The sequence below is a fragment of the Salvelinus fontinalis genome, unplaced genomic scaffold (genome assembly GCF_029448725.1).
Source record: "Salvelinus fontinalis isolate EN_2023a unplaced genomic scaffold, ASM2944872v1 scaffold_0017, whole genome shotgun sequence".
NCBI classification, from domain to species: Eukaryota; Metazoa; Chordata; class Actinopteri; order Salmoniformes; family Salmonidae; genus Salvelinus; species Salvelinus fontinalis.
In genome coordinates, this window is record NW_026600226.1 from 884,285 (window position 1) to 908,009 (window position 23,725).

At 46.1% G+C, this 23,725-nt stretch overlaps 1 protein-coding gene across 2 annotated transcripts in view; it reads left to right on the forward strand.

Annotated features, from left to right (window-relative positions):
• The window catches only part of LOC129842135 (RNA-binding protein 26-like), a 78,722-nt gene extending 65,676 nt beyond the window's left edge, over window positions 1–13,046 (forward strand). The window contains exons 18-22 of one of the 2 annotated variants that reach the window (XR_008757469.1): window positions 8,381–8,584; window positions 9,477–9,563; window positions 10,196–10,309; window positions 11,807–12,914; window positions 12,957–13,046. Coding sequence is in view for 1 of the 2 variants with exons in the window: in XM_055910542.1 (XP_055766517.1) it covers window positions 8,381–8,584; window positions 9,477–9,563; window positions 10,196–10,309; window positions 11,807–11,896 (495 nt within the window). In the remaining variant the exon portion in view is untranslated. Of the gene's footprint in view, window positions 1–8,380; window positions 8,585–9,476; window positions 9,564–10,195; window positions 10,310–11,806; window positions 12,915–12,956 lie in introns of those variants that run through there. The other variant, XM_055910542.1, reaches the window with a different exon arrangement.
• Window positions 13,047–23,725: the final 10,679 nt, after the last annotated feature.

Sequence of the window (23,725 nt, forward strand, 5' to 3'; positions counted from 1 at the left end):
AGAGGAACCGTTCAGATACAACTACAGTTAGAGGTACCGTTCAGATACAACTACAGTTAGAGGAACCGTTCAGATACAACTACAGTTAGAGGAACCGTTCAGATACAACTACAGTTAGAGGTACCGTTCAGATACAACTACAGTTAGAGGTACCGTTCAGATACAACTACAGTTAGAGGAACCGTTCAGATACAACTACAGTTAGAGGTACCGTTCAGATACAACTACAGTTAGAGGTACCGTTCAGATACAACTACAGTTAGAGGAACCGTTCAGACACAACTACAGTTAGAGGAACCGTTCAGATACAACTACAGTTAGAGGTACCGTTCAGATACAACTACAGTTAGAGGAACCGTTCAGATACAACTACAGTTAGAGGAACCGTTCAGATACAACTACAGTTAGAGGAACCGTTCAGATACAACTACAGTTAGAGGAACCGTTCAGCTGGAGATCAGATACAACTACAGTTAGAGGAACCGTTCAGATACAACTACAGTTAGAGGTACCGTTCAGATACAACTACAGTTAGAGGAACCGTTCAGATACAACTACAGTTAGAGGAACCGTTCAGATACAACTACAGTTAGAGGAACCGTTCAGATACAACTACAGTTAGAGGTACCGTTCAGATACAACTACAGTTAGAGGAACCGTTCAGACACAACTACAGTTAGAGGAACCGTTCAGCTGGAGATCAGATACAAACAACTACAGTTAGAGGTACCGTTCAGATACAACTACAGTTAGAGGAACCGTTCAGATACAACTACAGTTAGAGGTACCGTTCAGATACAACTACAGTTAGAGGAACCGTTCAGATACAACTACAGTTAGAGGTACCGTTCAGATACAACTACAGTTAGAGGAACCGTTCAGACACAACTACAGTTAGAGGAACCGTTCAGATACAACTACAGTTAGAGGTACCGTTCAGCTGGAGATCAGATACAACTACAGTTAGAGGAACCGTTCAGATACAACTACAGTTAGAGGAACCGTTCAGCTGGAGATCAGATACAAACAACTACAGTTAGAGGAACCGTTCAGATACAACTACAGTTAGAGGTACCGTTCAGATACAACTACAGTTAGAGGAACCGTTCAGATACAACTACAGTTAGAGGAACCGTTCAGATACAACTACAGTTAGAGGAACCGTTCAGACACAACTACAGTTAGAGGAACCGTTCAGATGGAGATCAGATACAACTACAGTTAGAGGTACCGTTCAGATACAACTACAGTTAGAGGTACCGTTCAGATACAACTACAGTTAGAGGAACCGTTCAGATGGAGATCAGATACAACTACAGTTAGAGGAACCGTTCAGATACAACTACAGTTAGAGGAACCGTTCAGATGGAGATCAGATACAACTACAGTAAGAGGAACCGTTCAGATACAACTACAGTTAGAGGTACCGTTCAGATACAACTACAGTTAGAGGTACCGTTCAGATACAACTACAGTTAGAGGTACCGTTCAGATACAACTACAGTTAGAGGAACCGTTCAGATACAACTACAGTTAGAGGTACCGTTCAGATACAACTACAGTTAGAGGTACCGTTCAGATACAACTACAGTTAGAGGAACCGTTCAGACACAACTACAGTTAGAGGAACCGTTCAGATACAACTACAGTTAGAGGTACCGTTCAGATACAACTACAGTTAGAGGAACCGTTCAGATACAACTACAGTTAGAGGAACCGTTCAGATACAACTACAGTTAGAGGAACCGTTCAGATACAACTACAGTTAGAGGAACCGTTCAGCTGGAGATCAGATACAACTACAGTTAGAGGAACCGTTCAGATACAACTACAGTTAGAGGTACCGTTCAGATACAACTACAGTTAGAGGAACCGTTCAGATACAACTACAGTTAGAGGAACCGTTCAGATACAACTACAGTTAGAGGAACCGTTCAGATACAACTACAGTTAGAGGTACCGTTCAGATACAACTACAGTTAGAGGAACCGTTCAGCTGGAGATCAGATACAAACAACTACAGTTAGAGGTACCGTTCAGATACAACTACAGTTAGAGGAACCGTTCAGATACAACTACAGTTAGAGGTACCGTTCAGATACAACTACAGTTAGAGGAACCGTTCAGATACAACTACAGTTAGAGGTACCGTTCAGATACAACTACAGTTAGAGGAACCGTTCAGACACAACTACAGTTAGAGGAACCGTTCAGATACAACTACAGTTAGAGGTACCGTTCAGCTGGAGATCAGATACAACTACAGTTAGAGGAACCGTTCAGATACAACTACAGTTAGAGGAACCGTTCAGCTGGAGATCAGATACAAACAACTACAGTTAGAGGAACCGTTCAGATACAACTACAGTTAGAGGAACCGTTCAGATACAACTACAGTTAGAGGAACCGTTCAGATACAACTACAGTTAGAGGTACCGTTCAGATACAACTACAGTTAGAGGTACCGTTCAGATACAACTACAGTTAGAGGAACCGTTCAGATACAACTACAGTTAGAGGTACCGTTCAGATACAACTACAGTTAGAGGTACCGTTCAGATACAACTACAGTTAGAGGAACCGTTCAGACACAACTACAGTTAGAGGAACCGTTCAGATACAACTACAGTTAGAGGTACCGTTCAGATACAACTACAGTTAGAGGAACCGTTCAGATACAACTACAGTTAGAGGAACCGTTCAGATACAACTACAGTTAGAGGAACCGTTCAGATACAACTACAGTTAGAGGAACCGTTCAGATACAACTACAGTTAGAGGAACCGTTCAGATGGAGATCAGATACAACTACAGTTAGAGGAACCGTTCAGATACAACTACAGTTAGAGGAACCGTTCAGATACAACTACAGTTAGAGGAACCGTTCAGATACAACTACAGTTAGAGGAACCGTTCAGATACAACTACAGTTAGAGGAACCGTTCAGATACAACTACAGTTAGAGGAACCGTTCAGATGGAGATCAGATACAACTACAGTTAGAGGTACCGTTCAGCTACAACTACAGTTAGAGGAACCGTTCAGCTACAACTACAGTTAGAGGAACCGTTCAGATACAACTACAGTTAGAGGTACCGTTCAGATACAACTACAGTTAGAGGTACCGTTCAGATACAACTACAGTTAGAGGAACCGTTCAGACACAACTACAGTTAGAGGTACCGTTCAGCTGGAGATCAGATACAACTACAGTTAGAGGAACCGTTCAGATACAACTACAGTTAGAGGTACCGTTCAGACACAACTACAGTTAGAGGAACCGTTCAGATGGAGATCAGATACAACTACAGTTAGAGGTACCGTTCAGATACAACTACAGTTAGAGGTACCGTTCAGATACAACTACAGTTAGAGGAACCGTTCAGATGGAGATCAGATACAACTACAGTTAGAGGAACCGTTCAGATACAACTACAGTTAGAGGAACCGTTCAGATGGAGATCAGATACAACTACAGTAAGAGGAACCGTTCAGATACAACTACAGTTAGAGGTACCGTTCAGATACAACTACAGTTAGAGGTACCGTTCAGATACAACTACAGTTAGAGGAACCGTTCAGATACAACTACAGTTAGAGGAACCGTTCAGATACAACTACAGTTAGAGGTACCGTTCAGATACAACTACAGTTAGAGGAACCGTTCAGACACAACTACAGTTAGAGGAACCGTTCAGCTGGAGATCAGATACAAACAACTACAGTTAGAGGTACCGTTCAGATACAACTACAGTTAGAGGAACCGTTCAGATACAACTACAGTTAGAGGTACCGTTCAGATACAACTACAGTTAGAGGAACCGTTCAGATACAACTACAGTTAGAGGTACCGTTCAGATACAACTACAGTTAGAGGAACCGTTCAGACACAACTACAGTTAGAGGAACCGTTCAGATACAACTACAGTTAGAGGTACCGTTCAGCTGGAGATCAGATACAACTACAGTTAGAGGAACCGTTCAGATACAACTACAGTTAGAGGAACCGTTCAGCTGGAGATCAGATACAAACAACTACAGTTAGAGGAACCGTTCAGATACAACTACAGTTAGAGGTACCGTTCAGATACAACTACAGTTAGAGGAACCGTTCAGATACAACTACAGTTAGAGGAACCGTTCAGATACAACTACAGTTAGAGGTACCGTTCAGATACAACTACAGTTAGAGGTACCGTTCAGATACAACTACAGTTAGAGGAACCGTTCAGATACAACTACAGTTAGAGGTACCGTTCAGATACAACTACAGTTAGAGGTACCGTTCAGATACAACTACAGTTAGAGGAACCGTTCAGACACAACTACAGTTAGAGGAACCGTTCAGATACAACTACAGTTAGAGGTACCGTTCAGATACAACTACAGTTAGAGGAACCGTTCAGATACAACTACAGTTAGAGGAACCGTTCAGATACAACTACAGTTAGAGGAACCGTTCAGATACAACTACAGTTAGAGGAACCGTTCAGCTGGAGATCAGATACAACTACAGTTAGAGGAACCGTTCAGATACAACTACAGTTAGAGGTACCGTTCAGATACAACTACAGTTAGAGGAACCGTTCAGATACAACTACAGTTAGAGGAACCGTTCAGATACAACTACAGTTAGAGGAACCGTTCAGATACAACTACAGTTAGAGGTACCGTTCAGATACAACTACAGTTAGAGGAACCGTTCAGACACAACTACAGTTAGAGGAACCGTTCAGCTGGAGATCAGATACAAACAACTACAGTTAGAGGTACCGTTCAGATACAACTACAGTTAGAGGAACCGTTCAGATACAACTACAGTTAGAGGTACCGTTCAGATACAACTACAGTTAGAGGAACCGTTCAGATACAACTACAGTTAGAGGTACCGTTCAGATACAACTACAGTTAGAGGAACCGTTCAGACACAACTACAGTTAGAGGAACCGTTCAGATACAACTACAGTTAGAGGTACCGTTCAGCTGGAGATCAGATACAACTACAGTTAGAGGAACCGTTCAGATACAACTACAGTTAGAGGAACCGTTCAGCTGGAGATCAGATACAAACAACTACAGTTAGAGGAACCGTTCAGATACAACTACAGTTAGAGGTACCGTTCAGATACAACTACAGTTAGAGGAACCGTTCAGATACAACTACAGTTAGAGGAACCGTTCAGATACAACTACAGTTAGAGGAACCGTTCAGACACAACTACAGTTAGAGGAACCGTTCAGATGGAGATCAGATACAACTACAGTTAGAGGTACCGTTCAGATACAACTACAGTTAGAGGTACCGTTCAGATACAACTACAGTTAGAGGAACCGTTCAGATGGAGATCAGATACAACTACAGTTAGAGGAACCGTTCAGATACAACTACAGTTAGAGGAACCGTTCAGATGGAGATCAGATACAACTACAGTAAGAGGAACCGTTCAGATACAACTACAGTTAGAGGTACCGTTCAGATACAACTACAGTTAGAGGTACCGTTCAGATACAACTACAGTTAGAGGTACCGTTCAGATACAACTACAGTTAGAGGAACCGTTCAGATACAACTACAGTTAGAGGTACCGTTCAGATACAACTACAGTTAGAGGTACCGTTCAGATACAACTACAGTTAGAGGAACCGTTCAGACACAACTACAGTTAGAGGAACCGTTCAGATACAACTACAGTTAGAGGTACCGTTCAGATACAACTACAGTTAGAGGAACCGTTCAGATACAACTACAGTTAGAGGAACCGTTCAGATACAACTACAGTTAGAGGAACCGTTCAGATACAACTACAGTTAGAGGAACCGTTCAGCTGGAGATCAGATACAACTACAGTTAGAGGAACCGTTCAGATACAACTACAGTTAGAGGTACCGTTCAGATACAACTACAGTTAGAGGAACCGTTCAGATACAACTACAGTTAGAGGAACCGTTCAGATACAACTACAGTTAGAGGAACCGTTCAGATATAACTACAGTTAGAGGTACCGTTCAGATACAACTACAGTTAGAGGAACCGTTCAGACACAACTACAGTTAGAGGAACCGTTCAGCTGGAGATCAGATACAAACAACTACAGTTAGAGGTACCGTTCAGATACAACTACAGTTAGAGGAACCGTTCAGATACAACTACAGTTAGAGGTACCGTTCAGATACAACTACAGTTAGAGGAACCGTTCAGATACAACTACAGTTAGAGGTACCGTTCAGATACAACTACAGTTAGAGGAACCGTTCAGACACAACTACAGTTAGAGGAACCGTTCAGATACAACTACAGTTAGAGGTACCGTTCAGCTGGAGATCAGATACAACTACAGTTAGAGGAACCGTTCAGATACAACTACAGTTAGAGGAACCGTTCAGCTGGAGATCAGATACAAACAACTACAGTTAGAGGAACCGTTCAGATACAACTACAGTTAGAGGTACCGTTCAGATACAACTACAGTTAGAGGAACCGTTCAGATACAACTACAGTTAGAGGAACCGTTCAGATACAACTACAGTTAGAGGTACCGTTCAGATACAACTACAGTTAGAGGTACCGTTCAGATACAACTACAGTTAGAGGAACCGTTCAGATACAACTACAGTTAGAGGTACCGTTCAGATACAACTACAGTTAGAGGTACCGTTCAGATACAACTACAGTTAGAGGAACCGTTCAGACACAACTACAGTTAGAGGAACCGTTCAGATACAACTACAGTTAGAGGTACCGTTCAGATACAACTACAGTTAGAGGAACCGTTCAGATACAACTACAGTTAGAGGAACCGTTCAGATACAACTACAGTTAGAGGAACCGTTCAGATACAACTACAGTTAGAGGAACCGTTCAGCTGGAGATCAGATACAACTACAGTTAGAGGAACCGTTCAGATACAACTACAGTTAGAGGTACCGTTCAGATACAACTACAGTTAGAGGAACCGTTCAGATACAACTACAGTTAGAGGAACCGTTCAGATACAACTACAGTTAGAGGAACCGTTCAGATACAACTACAGTTAGAGGTACCGTTCAGATACAACTACAGTTAGAGGAACCGTTCAGACACAACTACAGTTAGAGGAACCGTTCAGCTGGAGATCAGATACAAACAACTACAGTTAGAGGTACCGTTCAGATACAACTACAGTTAGAGGAACCGTTCAGATACAACTACAGTTAGAGGTACCGTTCAGATACAACTACAGTTAGAGGAACCGTTCAGATACAACTACAGTTAGAGGTACCGTTCAGATACAACTACAGTTAGAGGAACCGTTCAGACACAACTACAGTTAGAGGAACCGTTCAGATACAACTACAGTTAGAGGTACCGTTCAGCTGGAGATCAGATACAACTACAGTTAGAGGAACCGTTCAGATACAACTACAGTTAGAGGAACCGTTCAGCTGGAGATCAGATACAAACAACTACAGTTAGAGGAACCGTTCAGATACAACTACAGTTAGAGGTACCGTTCAGATACAACTACAGTTAGAGGAACCGTTCAGATACAACTACAGTTAGAGGAACCGTTCAGATACAACTACAGTTAGAGGAACCGTTCAGATACAACTACAGTTAGAGGTACCGTTCAGATACAACTACAGTTAGAGGTACCGTTCAGATACAACTACAGTTAGAGGAACCGTTCAGATACAACTACAGTTAGAGGAACCGTTCAGATACAACTACAGTTAGAGGTACCGTTCAGATACAACTACAGTTAGAGGAACCGTTCAGACACAACTACAGTTAGAGGAACCGTTCAGCTGGAGATCAGATACAACTACAGTTAGAGGAACCGTTCAGATACAACTACAGTTAGAGGAACCGTTCAGACACAACTACAGTTAGAGGAACCGTTCAGATACAACTACAGTTAGAGGTACCGTTCAGATACAACTACAGTTAGAGGTACCGTTCAGATACAACTACAGTTAGAGGTACCGTTCAGATACAACTACAGTTAGAGGAACCGTTCAGATACAACTACAGTTAGAGGAACCGTTCAGATACAACTACAGTTAGAGGTACCGTTCAGACACAACTACAGTTAGAGGAACCGTTCAGCTGGAGATCAGATAGACAGTTATAGTGAGTTGAAGGCTTCAACTGAAGGTCAGATTTGAGGCCTACCTCTATAACTGTAGTTGTCTGTCTGATTGATTCATCTATTTCTGATTTCTTCACCCATTTTATATACTGTCTGTTGTGTCTCTGTTCAACCACCAGGGGGTGCTGTCACTCTGTCAGATGTGTTTCTGCTGCATGGCTGTGTTTCATCTTTATATATGGTCTCTTCTAGATTGCTTCGTGTGTTGAGATAACATTGATCATCCTGTCGTTGTCCCCCTTCCTCTCCAGGCAGCTAAGAGGGGGATCCTGGCTCCAGGGCGGGGCAGAGGGTCCCATGCTAGAGGCCGTGGGGGCCTGAGGAGCAGGGGTAGGGGTAGGGGTGGCCGGGGTAGGGGTCTCCCTGTCCACTCTACGGTAGACCACAGACCTAAAGCCCTGGAGATCTCTGGCTTTACTGAGACCGACCTCCAGGATCTGCTGCCACACTTTGCTGTGAGTTGAGCTTCTTCAGCTAGTTTTAATGAACCCTGTCTGGTTTTAAACTAGTTTTATTCAACCCTGTCTGGTTTAAACTAGTTTTATTCAACCCTGTCTGGTTTAAACTAGTTTTATTCAACCCTGTCTGGTTTAAACTAGTTTTAATGAACCCTGTCTGGTTTAAACTAGTTTTAATGAACCCTGTCTGGTTTAAACTAGTTTTAATGAACCCTGTCTGGTTTTAAACTAGTTTTAATGAACCCTGTCTGGTTTAAACTAGTTTTAATGAACCCTGTCTGGTTTAAACTAGTTTTAATGAACCCTGTCTGGTTTAAACTAGTTTTAATGAACCCTGTCTGGTTTAAACTAGTTTTAATGAACCCTGTCTGGTTTAAACCAGTTTTAATGAACCCTGTCTGGTTTAAACTAGTTTTAATGAACCCTGTCTGGTTTTAAACTCGTTTTAATGAACCCTGTCTGGTTTTAAACTAGTTTTATTGAACCCTGTCTGGTTTTAAACTCGTTTTAATGAACCCTGTCTGGTTTTAAACTTGTTTTATTGAACCCTGTCTGGTTTTAAACTTGTTTTATTGAACCCTGTCTGGTTTTAAACTTGTTTTAATGAACCCTGTCGGGTTTAAACTAGTTTTAGTGAACCCGGTCTGGTTTAAACTAGTTTTAGTGAACCCGGTCTGGTTTATATGAATTACATTTTGACAGGAGGTCTTTATGTGATGTTTTTGGGGAAAATAGAAAATAACTGTTGAATTGTTGAAAACAAAATGGTTGTCAGCAGTGCTCTGATGTCCGTCCCAGATCAGACTCTGGGACTAAGAGACCAGTGTGTTTTTACCTTCCTCCATCTTTCATCTTATTCCGTCTTGTTGTTTGCCCTTTTCTTCTCAAGCAATTTGGCGAGTTGGAGGATTGCCAGATAGATGAGGCATCCTGTCTGGCTGTCATCACCTACAGGAGCCGACCAGAGGCTGAACAGGTAAAGGGTTAAACACCATTCAACCCAGGGCTGGAACGCTGGACGTTTTGAACCCCAGGGCTGGACGTTTTGAACCCCAGGGCTGGACGTTTTGAACCCCAGGGCTGGACGTTTCGAACCCCGGCGCTGGACGTTTCGAACCCCGGCGCTGGACGTTTCGAACCCCGGCGCTGGACGTTTCGAACCCCGGCGCTGGACGTTTCGAACCCCGGCGCTGGACGTTTCGAACCCCGGCGCTGGACGTTTCGAACCCCGGCGCTGGACGTTTCGAACCCCGGCGCTGGACGTTTCGAACCCCGGCGCTGGACGTTTCGAACCCCGGCGCTGGACGTTTCGAACCCCGGCGCTGGACGTTTCGAACCCCGGCGCTGGACGTTTCGAACCCCGGCGCTGGACGTTTCGAACCCCGGCGCTGGACGTTTCGAACCCCGGCGCTGGACGTTTCGAACCCCGGCGCTGGACGTTTCGAACCCCGGCGCTGGACGTTTCGAACCCCGGCGCTGGACGTTTCGAACCCCAGCGCCTCAACGCTGGCCAGTCATTCTCCACCTCGTTCTCATATGTCTTCCCCTCTCTCCCTTCCTCTTCTCCTTTTCCCCGGTGTTCCCCTCTCTCCCTTCTCCCTCCCGTAGGCGGCGCTGCACGGTGTTCGTCTGAACAGCTGTGATCTGCGTCTGTCCTGGCACAAGCCTGCCGTCTTCCTGACCTCCCAGGAGCCTGATGAGCAGGAGGCAGATCATGACGAGGTGAAGGAGATGTGGTTTCGCCAGTTATAGACTACAATATGTTACTAATGGTTCTGAAAGGGTGTTTGCAGGGGTGAGTGTGTGGGGCTCAGCGCTTCACAGCTAAGGCTTTCTCCGAGGCCACGTGAATCCGATGAAAATGAGACGATGGGAGGCAAAAAAAGAGAAACATGTACAGTATTTTTTTTGGTCTCTTTATTAGCCTGAGGCCTCAGGATCTTCCGCCGCTCTGTCGTACGCTACGTTCTTCAGTCTGAGACTGCCGTCGTTGAGGTCCTTTTGTGGTGACGAGGGACAGGAGAAGTCGTACCGGACTTAAGTCCTCAGTCGATTATGGATCGTCTCTAACCGATCAGAGTATCCAAAGCCAAAATGAAAGACTTTTCAAACCACAGCTTTACCCAACGTGTTGTTCTGGCTGTGTCTCAAACCCCATTCGTTTCTGGACCAATCAGACAGTGCCCAATGTGTTGGCTTTCCAGCGAAGGCTTGTGGAGGTACTCCGTTTCAGACTCAGTGAGGATGAAGAGGGTAGCAGGTAGCATAACGGTACTCCGTTTCAGACTCAGTGAGGATGAAGAGGGTAGGAGGTAGCATAACGGTATTCCGTTTCAGACTCAGTGAGGATGAAGAGGGTAGCAGGTAGCATAACGGTACTCCGTTTCAGACTCAGTGAGGATGAAGAGGGTAGCAGGTAGCATAACGGTACTCCGTTTCAGACTCATTGAGGATGAAGAGGGTAGCAGGTAGCATAACGGTACTCCGTTTCAGACTCAGTGAGGATGAAGAGGGTAGCATAACGGTACTCCGTTTCAGACTCATTGAGGATGAAGAGGGTAGCAGGTAGCATAACGGTACTCCGTTTCAGACTCAGTGAGGATGAAGAGGGTAGCAGGTAGCATAACGGTACTCCGTTTCAGACTCAGTGAGGATGAAGAGGGTAGCATAACGGTACTCCGTTTCAGACTCAGTGAGGATGAAGAGGGTAGCAGGTAGCATAACGGTACTCCGTTTCAGACTCAGTGAGGATGAAGAGGGTAGCATAACGGTACTCCGTTTCAGACTCGGTGAGGATGAAGAGGGTAGCAGGTAGCATAACGGTACTCCGTTTCAGACTCATTGAGGATGAAGAGGGTAGCAGGTAGCATAACGGTACTCCGTTTCAGACTCAGTGAGGATGACGAGGGTAGCAGGTAGCGTAACGGTTGAGATCGTTTGATCAGTAAACCCGAAAGGTTGCTGGGTCGAATCCCCGAGACGACACTAGGTGAATAATCTCTGTGCCCTTGAGCAAGGCACTTACCCCTAATTTCTCCTGTAAGTCTCTCTGGATAAGAGTGTCTGCTGAATGACTCCAAATGTAAAGAGACTACCGTGCTGTGGGCGTAACATTTGGCCAGATCAAAGAGTTTAGGATAGCCAGAGATCTTTCTACCTTTTTTGTCATTCATTATAAAAGTGTTTGTCTCACCCCCCATCTTGTCCCTTTTTTTGTAGTTCCAGGAAGAGTCGCTGATTGATGATGCGTTGCTCCAGGACGACGACGAGGAGGATGACGACAACGAACCCCGCCCCTGGCGCAGATGAAGACGGCACCTGATTGGACGAAAAATGTTAACGCAAATTTTTTTTTTTTTTTTTTTTTTGCTTTGCAGTTTCTGATTGGCTGTTTGTTTTTTTAAACTACTAGACGTATTTCACAATAGGTCAGAACCTAAACAGCTAATTCATTCTGTTGTGGCGATTCAGAAGATTACTAGACAAAGTCACGTGGGAGTTTTATGTAAATATAGTGTTTTGTTCTTCCCGCCTTTTTTTATTTGTAAAAGTAGTTTAACATGAAGATTGGTAACAGTTTTATTTTTTGTTTATCGGGTTGAAATGAAATGATACTAGATTACTTTAGAAAAAAATGTGGGCGTTGACTTGCTCAGATAAAAACGGACATAAAGAGCCCATGTTGAAACACTGTGCGATGTTTAAAACGATGAGAAATCGCAGAATGGTGATTTTACTAAATGACTGAAGAGTTTGACTGTGTGATATTAGGTGGCTTCTTGTGTAAATATTTTCCGTCTGGATTTTAATGATTTGTATGACAGCTTTGCTTCGGGATTCTTTCTTGGGATTTATTTTGAAATGTCAAAAAAATAAAGACGTCAAATGGTCAACAAAAAAATCTGCTGCAAAAAAAAAAAAATCCAGAAAAAAGCCTGCAGCTGTGATGGCATTGATGAAACAAAACCAGCTGAAAAAACATCCCACAGAAAGAGCTGACAAAATAAAGACCATTAAAAAAATAAAAAATTGTTTCACAAAAAGAGCAAATTTCCATATGGTTTTCCATTTACCATAAAAAAAAATCAGAAGGCAAGAACTATTTTCCATGTCCACATTTGGTGAGGCTCGGTGTCAGAAAGATGGTCTGGTGTCTCCGTAACGCTAAGTTCTGGTTATCTCTTGGTGTGGTATCTCCGTAACGGTAAGTTCTGTTTATCTCTTGGTATGGTTTCTCCGTAACGGTAAGTTCTGTTTATCTCTTGGTATGGTTTCTCCGTAATGATAAGTTCTGGTTATCTCTTGGTATGGTATCTCTGTAACGGTGGTTATCTCTTGGTATGGTTTCTCCGTAATGGTGAGCTGTGAGGTTATCTCTTGGTATGGTGAGCAGTGTGGTTCTCTTGGTCTGGTTTCTCCGTAATGGTGAGCTGTGTGGTTATCTCTTGGTATGGTATCTCCGTAACGGTGGTTATCTCTTGGTATGGTTTCTCCGTAATGGTGAGCTGTGTGGTTATCTCTTGCTATGGGATCTCCGTAATGGTGAGCTGTATGGTTATCTCTTGGTATGGTATCTCCGTAATGGTGAGCTGTGAGGTTATCTCTTGGTATGGTGAGCAGTGTGGTTCTCTTGGTCTGGTATCTCCTTAACGGTGAGCTGTGTGGTTCTCTTGGTCTGGTATCTCCGTAACGGTGAGCTGTGTGGTTATCTCTTTGTATAGTATCTCCGTAACGGTAAGCTGTATGGTTATCTCTTGGTATAGTATCTCCGTAACGGTGAGCTGTATGGTTATCTCTTGGTATAGTATCTCCGTAACGGTGAGCTGTATGGTTATCTCTTGGTATAGTATCTCCGTAACGGTAAGCTGTATGGTTATCTCTTGGTCTGGTATCTCCGTAACGGTGAGCTGTGTGGTTATCTCTTGGTCTGGTATCTCTGTAACGGTAAGCTGTGTGGTATCTCCGTAACGGTGAGCTGTATGGTAATCTCTTGGTCTGTTATCTCCGTAACGGTGAGCTGTGTGGTTATCTCTTGGTCTGGTATCTCCGTAACGGTGAGCTGTGTGGTTATCTCTTGGTCTGGTATCTCCGTAACGGTGAGCTGTGTGGTTATCTCTTGGTATAGTATCTCCGTAACGGTGAGCTGTATGGTTATCTCTTGGTATAGTATCTCCGTAACGGTAAGCTGTATGGTTATCTCTTGGTCTGGTATCTCCGTAACGGTGAGCTGTGTGGTTATCTCTTGGTCTGGTATCTCTGTAACGGTAAGCTGTGTGGTATCTCCGTAACGGTGAGCTGTATGGTAATCTCTTGGTCTGTTATCTCTGTAACGGTGAGCTGTATGGTTATCTCTTGGTCTGGTATCTCCGTAACGGTAAGCTGTATGGTTATCTCTTGGTCTGGTATCTCCGTAACGGTGAGCTGTGTGGTATCTCCGTAACGGTAAGCTGTGTGGTATCTCCGTAACGGTGAGCTGTGTGGTATCTCCGTAACGGTAAGCTGTGTGGTATCTCCGTAACGGTAAGCTGTATGGTTATCTCTTGGTATAGTATCTCCGTAACGGTGAGCTGTGTGGTATCTCCGTAACGGTAAGCTGTATGGTTATCTCTTGGTCTGGTATCTCCGTAACGGTGAGCTGTGTGGTATCTCCGTAACGGTAAGCTGTGTGGTATCTCCGTAACGGTGAGCTGTGTGGTATCTCCGTAACGGTAAGCTGTGTGGTATCTCCGTAACGGTAAGCTGTATGGTTATCTCTTGGTATAGTATCTCCGTAACGGTGAGCTGTATGGTTATCTCTTGGTATAGTATCTCCGTAACGGTGAGCTGTATGGTTATCTCTTGGTATAGTATCTCCGTAACGGTAAGCTGTATGGTTATCTCTTGGTCTGGTATCTCTGTAACGGTAAGCTGTGTGGTATCTCCGTAACGGTAAGCTGTATGGTTATCTCTTGGTCTGGTATCTCCGTAACGGTGAGCTGTGTGGTTATCTCTTGGTATAGTATCTCCGTAACGGTGAGCTGTATGGTTATCTCTTGGTATAGTATCTCTGTAACGGTGAGCTGTATGGTTATCTCTTGGTCTGGTATCTCTGTAACGGTGAGCTGTATGGTTATCTCTTGGTCTGGTATCTCTGTAACGGTAAGCTGTGTGGTATCTCCGTAACGGTAAGCTGTATGGTTATCTCTTGGTCTGGTATCTCCGTAACGGTGAGCTGTGTGGTTATCTCTTGGTATAGTATCTCCGTAACGGTGAGCTGTATGGTTATCTCTTGGTATAGTATCTCTGTAACGGTGAGCTGTATGGTTATCTCTTGGTCTGGTATCTCTGTAACGGTGAGCTGTATGGTTATCTCTTGGTCTGGTATCTCCGTAACGGTGAGCTGTATGGTTATCTCTTGGTCTGGTTTCTCCGTAACGGTGAGCTGTGTGGTTATCTCTTGCTGACACAAGGTTACTACGTCTCCATCTGCTTTTCTGGCCTGCATCCCAAATGGCACCCTACCCCCTATATGGTACACCCTACCCCCTATATAGTGCACCCTATTCCCTATATGGTACACCCTACCCCCTATATAGTGCACCCTATTCCCTATATAGTGCACCCTATTCCCTATATGGTACACCCTACCCCCTATATAGTGCACCCTATTCCCAAATGGTACACCCTACCCCCTATATAGTGCACCCTACTCCCTATATAATGCACCCTATTCCCTATATGGTACACCCTACTCCCTATATAGTGCACCCTATTCCCTATGTGGTACACCCTACTCCCTATATAGTGCACCCTATTCCCTATATGGTACACCCTACTCCCTATATGGTACACCCTACTCCCTATATAGTGCACCCTATTCCCTATGTGGTACACCCTACCCCCTATATAGTGCACCCTATTCCCTATATGGTACACCCTACTCCCTATATAGTGCACCCTATTCCCTATGTGGTACACCCTACCCCCTATATAGTGCACCCTATTCCCTATATGGTACACCCTACTCCCTATATACTGCACTACTTGGGAGCTTTTCCTAGCCACCGTGCTTCTACACCTGCATTGCTTGGTGTTTGGGGTTTTAGGCTGAGGGTTTCTGTACAGCACTTTGAGATATTAGCTGATGTACGAAGGGCTTTATAAATACATTTGATTTGATATGACTTGGGCTCTGGTCAACAACAGTACCCAATATTAGGGAATAGGATGCCAGTTGAGATGCTCGCTAGTCTCCATCGACACCAATCAATCCCGATGTTAAATACAGCTCAGTAGTTGGATAGTCATGGTTCGCTTTGGAGGTAATTAGCCTTTTTGTGTTTTCACATTTTGTCTCTTAGATCTGGGACCAGAGGACAACGGGACGTGATGTCTCTTAGATCTGGGACCGGAGGACAACAGGACGTGACGTCTCTTAGATCTGGGACAACAGGACGTGACGTCTCTTAGATCTGGGACAACAGGACGTGACGTCTCTTAGATCTGGGACCAGAGGACAACGGGACGTGATGTCTCTTAGATCTGGGACCAGAGGACAACAGGACGTGACGTCTCTTAGATCTGGGACCAGAGGACAACGGGACGTGATGTCTCTTAGATCTGGGACCAGAGGACAACGGGACGTGACGTCTCTTAGATCTGGGACCAGAGGACAACGGGACGTGATGTCTCTTAGATCTGGGGCCAGAGGACAACGGGACGTGACGTCTCTTAGATCTGGGACCGGAGGACAACGGGACGTGACGTCTCTTAGATCTGGGACCGGAGGACAACGGGACGTGACGTCTCTTAGATCTGGGACCGGAGGACAACGGGACGTGACGTCTCTTAGATCTGGGACCGGAGGACAACGGGACGTGACGTCTCTTAGATCTGGGACCGGAGGACAACGGGACGTGACGTCTCTTAGATCTGGGACCGGAGGACAACGGGACGTGATGTCTCTTAGATCTGGGACCGGAGGACAACGGGACGTGATGTCTCTTAGATCTGGGACCAGAGGACAACGGGACGTGACGTCTCTTAGATCTGGGACCGGAGGACAACAGGACGTGACGTCTCTTAGATCTGGGACCAGAGGACAACAGGACGTGATGTCTCTTAGATCTGGGACCAGAGGACAACGGGACGTGATGTCTCTTAGATCTTGGACCAGAGGACAGCGTGACGTGATCGGCAGGCAGCACACTTCCTCTCCTGATTAACAATGCATTTAGGATTTTACTTTTTGAAGTGTTAATGACGTGATTTGGAATAGATCTGTGGTGATTTGTAGTCGGTTCTGTTTATATATAAAACATGAATACATGTTTACTTGGTCACTTCTCTGAGTAATGATGTGACCATTTTAATGGAGGTCCTGTAGCACTTATAATGTGTCTATATAACAGGTTGTTGAGGCTGTACGCCTGTCCTGGCACCTGTCCTGCTGCCTGTCCTGCTGCCTGTACACCTGCCTGTCCTGCCGCCTGTACACCTGCCTGTCCTGCTGCCTGTACACCTGCCTGTCCTGGCGCATGTACACCTGCCTGTCCTGCTGCCTGTACACCAGCCTGTCCTGCTGCCTGTACACCTGCCTGTCCTGCTGCCTGTACACCTGCCTGTCCTGGCACCTGTACACCCGCCTGTACACCTGCCTGTCCTGCCGCCTGTACACCTGCCTGTCCTGCCGCCTGTACACCTGCCTGTACACCTGCCTGTCCTGCTGCCTGTACACCTGCCTGTACACCTGCCTGTCCTGCTGCCTGTCCACCTGCCTGTACACCTGCCTGTCCTGCCGCCTGTCCACCTGCCTGTACACCAGCCTGTCCTGCTGCCTGTACACCTGCCTGTACACCTGCCTGTCCTGCCGCCTGTACACCTGCCTGTCCTGCCGCCTGTACACCGGCCTGTCCTGCCGCCTGTACACCTGCCTGTACACCAGCCTGTCCTGCTGCCTGTACACCTGCCTGTACACCTGCCTGTCCTGGCACCTGTACACCTGCCTGTACACCTGCCTGTCCTGCCGCCTGTACACCTGCCTGTACACCTGCCTGTCCTGCTGCCTGTACACCTGCCTGTACACCTGCCTGTACACCTGCCGCCTGTACACCTGCCTGTACACCTGCCTGTACACCAGCCTGTCCTGCTGCCTGTACACCTGCCTGTACACCAGCCTGTCCTGCTGCCTGTACACCAGCCTGTCCTGCTGCCTGTACACCTGCCTGTACACCTGCCTGTCCTGGCACCTGTACACCTGCCTGTCCTGCTGCCTGTACACCTGCCTGTCCTGCTGCCTGTACACCTGCCTGTCCTGCTGCCTGTACACCTGCCTGTACACCTGCCTGTCCTGCTGCCTGTACACCTGCCTGTCCTGGCACCTGTACACCCGCCTGTACACCTGCCTGTCCTGCCGCCTGTACACCTGCCTGTCCTGCCGCCTGTACACCTGCCTGTCCTGCCGCCTGTACACCTGCCTGTCCTGCCGCCTGTACACCTGCCTGTCCTGCCGCCTGTACACCTGCCTGTCCTGCCGCCTGTACACCTGCCTGTCCTGCTGCCTGTACACCTGCCTGTCCTGCCGCCTGTACACCTGCCTGTCCTGCCGCCTGTACACCTGCCTGTCCTGCCGCCTGTACACCTGCCTGTCCTGCCGCCTGTACACCTGCCTGTCCTGCCGCCTGTACACCCGCCTGTCCTGACCCATCTACACACAATACCCCATAATGACAAAGTGAAAACATGTTTTTAGATATTTTATTTGTTGTATTACAGAAATACAGTAATATCTAAATTTACATAAGTTTTAACCCCCCCAGAGTCAATACTTTGTAGAAGAACCTTTTGGCGGTGATTACAGCTGAGAGTCTTTCTGGGTAAGATTCTAAGAGATTGTGGAACATTTGCCCATTTTATTATTGTCAAACTTCTTCAAGCTCTGTCAAATTGGTTGTTGATCATTGCTTGACAACTATTTTCAGGTCTTGACATAGATTTTAAAATAGATTTAGGTCAACAGTAACTCGGCCACTCAGGAACATTCACTGTCTTCTTGGTAAGTAACTCCAGTGTAGATTTTGGCCTTGTGTTTTAGGTTTATTGTCCTGCTGAAAGGTGAACTCCTCTCCCAGTGTCTGGTGGAAAGCAGACTGAACCAGGTTTCCCTCTAGGATTCTTCCTGTGCTTAGCTCCAGTCCGTTTATTGTTTATCCTGAAAAACTCCCCAGTCCTTAATGATGACAAGCATACCCATAACATGATGCATCCACCACTATGCTTGAAACTATGGAGAATGGTATTCCGTAATGTGTTGTATTGAATTTACCCCAAACGTAACACTTTGCATTCAGGAAAAAAATAATTTCTTTGCCACATTTTTGCAGTATTACTTTAGTGCCTTATTGCAAACAGGAAGCATGTTTTGGAATATTTTTATTCTGTTCAGGCTTCCTTTTCTCTCTGTCATTTAGGTTAGTATTGTGGAGTAACTACAATGTTGTTGATCCATCCTCAGTTCTCTCCTATCACGGCCATTAAACTCTGTAACTGTTTTAAAGTCACCAGCGGCCTCACGGTGAAATCCCTAAGCGGTTTCCTTCCTCTCCGGCAACTGAGTCAGGAAGGACTCCTGTATCTTTGTAGTGACTGGGTGTACTGATACACCATCCAAAGTGTAATTGATAAATTCACCATGCACCAAAGGGATATTCAATGTCTGTTTTTTTTTTTTTTTTTTTTTACCCATCTACGAATAGGGGCCCTTCTTTGTGAGGATTGGAAAACCTCCCTGGTCTTTGTGGTTGAATCTGTGGTTTGAAATTCACTGCTTGACTGGGGGACCTTACAGATGTATGTTTGTGTGAGGTAGTCATTCCACAATCATGTTCAACACTATTATTGCACACAGACTGAGTCCATGGGACTTGTGACTTGTTAAGCACATTTTTACCCCTGAATTTATTGCCGTAACAAAGAAGTTGAATACTTGACTTGACATTTCAGTTTTCAGAAAAATGTGCTTTATATTTTATTTTAACCTTTATTTTGAAATAGGCAAGTCAATTAAGAACAAATTGTTACTTTACAATGACGCCCAAACTCTTCCCTAACCCGGACGACGCTCGGTCAATTGTGCGCCGCCCTACGGGATTCACGGCCAGTTGTCATACAGCCCGTGATCGAACCCTGGGTCTGTAGTGACGCCTCTAGCACTGAGATGCAGTGCCTCGGACCGCTGCGCCACTCGGTAGCAAATCGTTAATAGGTTATTAAATAAATAAATCTACATTTTAATACATTTCTAATGTATTAATACATTTGTAACAGCACACAAATTGTGGAAAAAAGTCAAGGGGTGTGAATACTTTGAAGTTGCTGTACCTGTCCTACCGTGAAGGACTTCTAACTGTCTGCTTGTCCTGTACACCTACCTGTCCTACCGTGAAGGACTTCTAACTGTCTGCTTGTCCTGTACACCTACCTGTCCTGCTGTGAAGGACTTCTGTCTGCATGTCCTGTACACCTACCTGTCCTGCTGTGAAGGACTTCTGTCTGCTTGTCCTGTACACCTACCTGTCCTACCGTGAAGGACTTCTAACTGTCTGCTTGTCCTGTACACCTACCTGTCCTACCGTGAAGGACTTCTAACTGTCTGCTTGTCCTGTACACCTACCTGTCCTACCGTGAAGGACTTCTAACTGTCTGCTTGTCCTGTACACCTACCTGTCCTACCGTGAAGGACTTCTAACTGTCTGCTTGTCCTGTACACCTACCTGTCCTGCCGTGAAGGACTTCTAACTGTCTGCTTGTCCTGTACACCTACCTTTACTGCCGTGAAGGACTTCTAACTGTCTGCTTGTCCTGTACACCTACCTTTACTGCCGTGAAGGACTTCTAACTGTCTGCTTGTCCTGTACACCTACCTGTCCTGCCGTGAAGGACTTCTGTCTGCTTGTCCTGTACACCTACCTGTCCTGCCGTGAAGGACTTCTGTCTGCTTGTCCTGTACACCTACCTGTCCTGCCGTGAAGGACTTCTAACTGTCTGCTTGTCCTGTACACCTACCTGTCCTGCCGTGAAGGACTTCTAACTGTCTGCTTGTCCTGTACACCTACCTGTCCTGCTGTGAAGGACTTCTGTCTGCTTGTCCTGTACACCTACCTGTCCTGCTGTGAAGGACTTCTAACTGTCTGCTTGTCCTGTACACCTACCTGTCCTGCTGTGAAGGAGCGTCCCACCTGACTGCTCACGGCAGCCTCTGTCCCGTCTCATTTGCATAAGAGCGGACAAATAACCCAATCAGGGAGCAGAGGCCGTCTGATGATATCGCCTCTCCTCTCCGGTGCCTGTCACAGTCGCGCGGATAATGATGAGAAATGACATTTGCTCATGCACCTATTTTCTGTTAGCGTTTATCAGTTAGCCCTCTTCTCTCTGTAGATTGTATTGTAACACCCGTCTGTCTCCCAGCGTGGCACCCTTAAACAGGCCCCCTCCCTCGCCATGGTCCACCTCCCTCTGAACCCTCATTTACCCCCCAACGCTTTGCTCTCACACACACACACACACACAGAGGAGACAAACTGCCCCCCCCTCCGCTCTCTGCATCCCCCTGTCCTCAGCTCTGTTCCCTCAGTCTAACATTCCAGTCCTGTAGGGTTGTAAAAGATCCGGTCCTGTAGGGTTCTAAAAGATCCGGTCCTGTAGGGTTCTAAAAGATCCGGTCCTGTAGGGTTCTAAAAGATCCGGTCCTGTGGGGTTCTAAAAGATCCGGTCCTGTAGGGTTCTAAAAGATCCGGTCCTGTAGGGTTCTGAAAGATCCGGTCCTGTAGGGTTCTGAAAGATCCGGTCCTGTGGGGTTCTGAAAGATCCGGTCCTGTGGGGTTCTAAAAGATCCAGTCCTGTAGGGTTCTAAAAGATCCAGTCCTGTGGGGTTCTAAAAGATCCGGTCCTGTGGGGTTCTAAAAGATCCAGTCCTGTAGGGTTCTAAAAGATCCAGTCCTGTGGGGTTCTAAAAGATCCAGTCCTGTGGGGTTCTAAAAGATCCAGTCCTGTGGGGTTCTGAAAGATCCAGTCCTGTGGGGTTCTGAAAGATCCAGTCCTGTAGGGTTCTGAAAGATCCAGTCCTGTGGGGTTCTAAAAGATCCAGTCCTGTGGGGTTCTAAAAGATCCAGTCCTGTGGGGTTCTAAAAGATCCAGTCCTGTGGGGTTCTAAAAGATCCAGTCCTGTGGGGTTCTAAAAGATCCAGTCCTGTGGGGTTCTAAGACATCCAGTCCTGTGGGGTTCTAAGAGATCCAGTCCTTGGAGGATCAGCCTCATTGGCCTACTGTTACCATGGAGGAGCAGCCTCATTGGCCTACTGTTACCATGGAGGAGCAGTCTCATTGGCCTACTGTTACCATGGAGGAGCAGCCTCATTGGCCTACTGTTACCATGGAGGAGCAGCCTCATTGGCCTACTGTTACCATGGAGGAGCAGCCTCATTGGCCTACTGTTACCATGGAGGAGCAGCCTCATTGGCCTACTGTTACCATGGAGGAGCAGCCTCATTGGCCTACTGTTACCATGGAGGAGCAGCCTCATTGGCCTACTGTTACCATGGAGGAGCAGCCTCATTGGCCTACTGTTACCATGGAGGAGCAGTCTCATTGGCCTACTGTTACCATGGAGGAGCAGCCAGGGTCTTTATTCACAAAGCTACAGGCCAGGGTCCTTATTCACAAAGCTACAGGCCAGGGTCCTTATTCACAAAGCTACAGGCCAGGGTCCTTATTCACAAAGCTACAGGCCAGGGTCCTTATTCACAAAGCTACAGGCCAGGGTCCTTATTCACAAAGCTACAGGCCAGGGTCCTTATTCACAAAGCTACAGGCCAGGGTCCTTATTCACAAAGCTACAGGCCAGGGTCCTCATTCACAAAGCTACAGGCCAGGGTCCTTATTCACAAAGCTACAGGCCAGGGTCCTTATTCACAAAGCAACAGACCACGGTCCTTATTCACAAGCTACAGACCAGGGTCCTTATTCACAAAGCTACAGACCAGGGTCCTTATTCGAAAAGCTACAGACCAGGGTCCTTATTCACAAAGCGACAGACCAAGGTCCGTATTCACAAAGCGACAGACCAAGGTCCGTATTCACAAAGCGACAGACCAAGGTCCTTATTCACAAAGCGACAGACCGACAGTTTTCAAACCTTTGACTGGTACTGTATGTCTTAACAACCTTACAGACTGATGACTGTGCACAAGACTGATGCACCTGAGTGTTGTGATGAGTGTAAGGGTGTGTTTCAAACAGAACCCTATTCCCTATATTTTGCGCTACCCTATGGGCATCTCACTTTACACAGGGCTACAGAGTCACGCCAGACTTTACACTGGGCTACAGAGTCACATCAGACTTTACACTGGGCCACAGAGTCACATCAGACTTTACACTGGGCCACAGAGTCACGCCAGACTTTACACTGGGCTACAGAGTCACATCAGACTTTACACAGGGCTACAGAGTCACACCAGACTTTACACTGGGCTACAGAGTCACATCAGACTTTACACTGGGCTACAGAGTCACATCAGACTTTACACTGGGCTACAGAGTCACATCAGACTTTACACTGGGCTACAGAGTCACATCAGACTTTACACTGGGCTACAGAGTCACAGCAGACTTTACACTGGGCTACAGAGTCACATCAGACTTTACACTGGGCTACAGAGTCACATCAGACTTTACACTGGGCCACAGAGTCACATCAGACTTTACACTGGGCCACAGAGTCACAGCAGACTTTACACTGGGTTACAGAGTCACATCAGACTTTACACTGGGCTACAGAGTCACATCAGACTTTACACTGGGCTACAGAGTCACATCAGACTTTACACAGGGCCACAGAGTCACAGCAGACTTTACACTGGGTTACAGAGTCACATCAGAATTTACACTGGGCCACAGAGTCACATCAGACTTTACACTGGGCTACAGAGTCACACCAGACTTTACACTGGGCTACAGTCACATCAGACTTTACACAGGGCCACAGAGTCACATCAGACTTTACACAGGGCCACAGAGTCACATCACACTTTACACAGGGCCACAGAGTCACATCAGACTTTACACAGGGCCACAGAGTCACATCAGACTTTACACAGG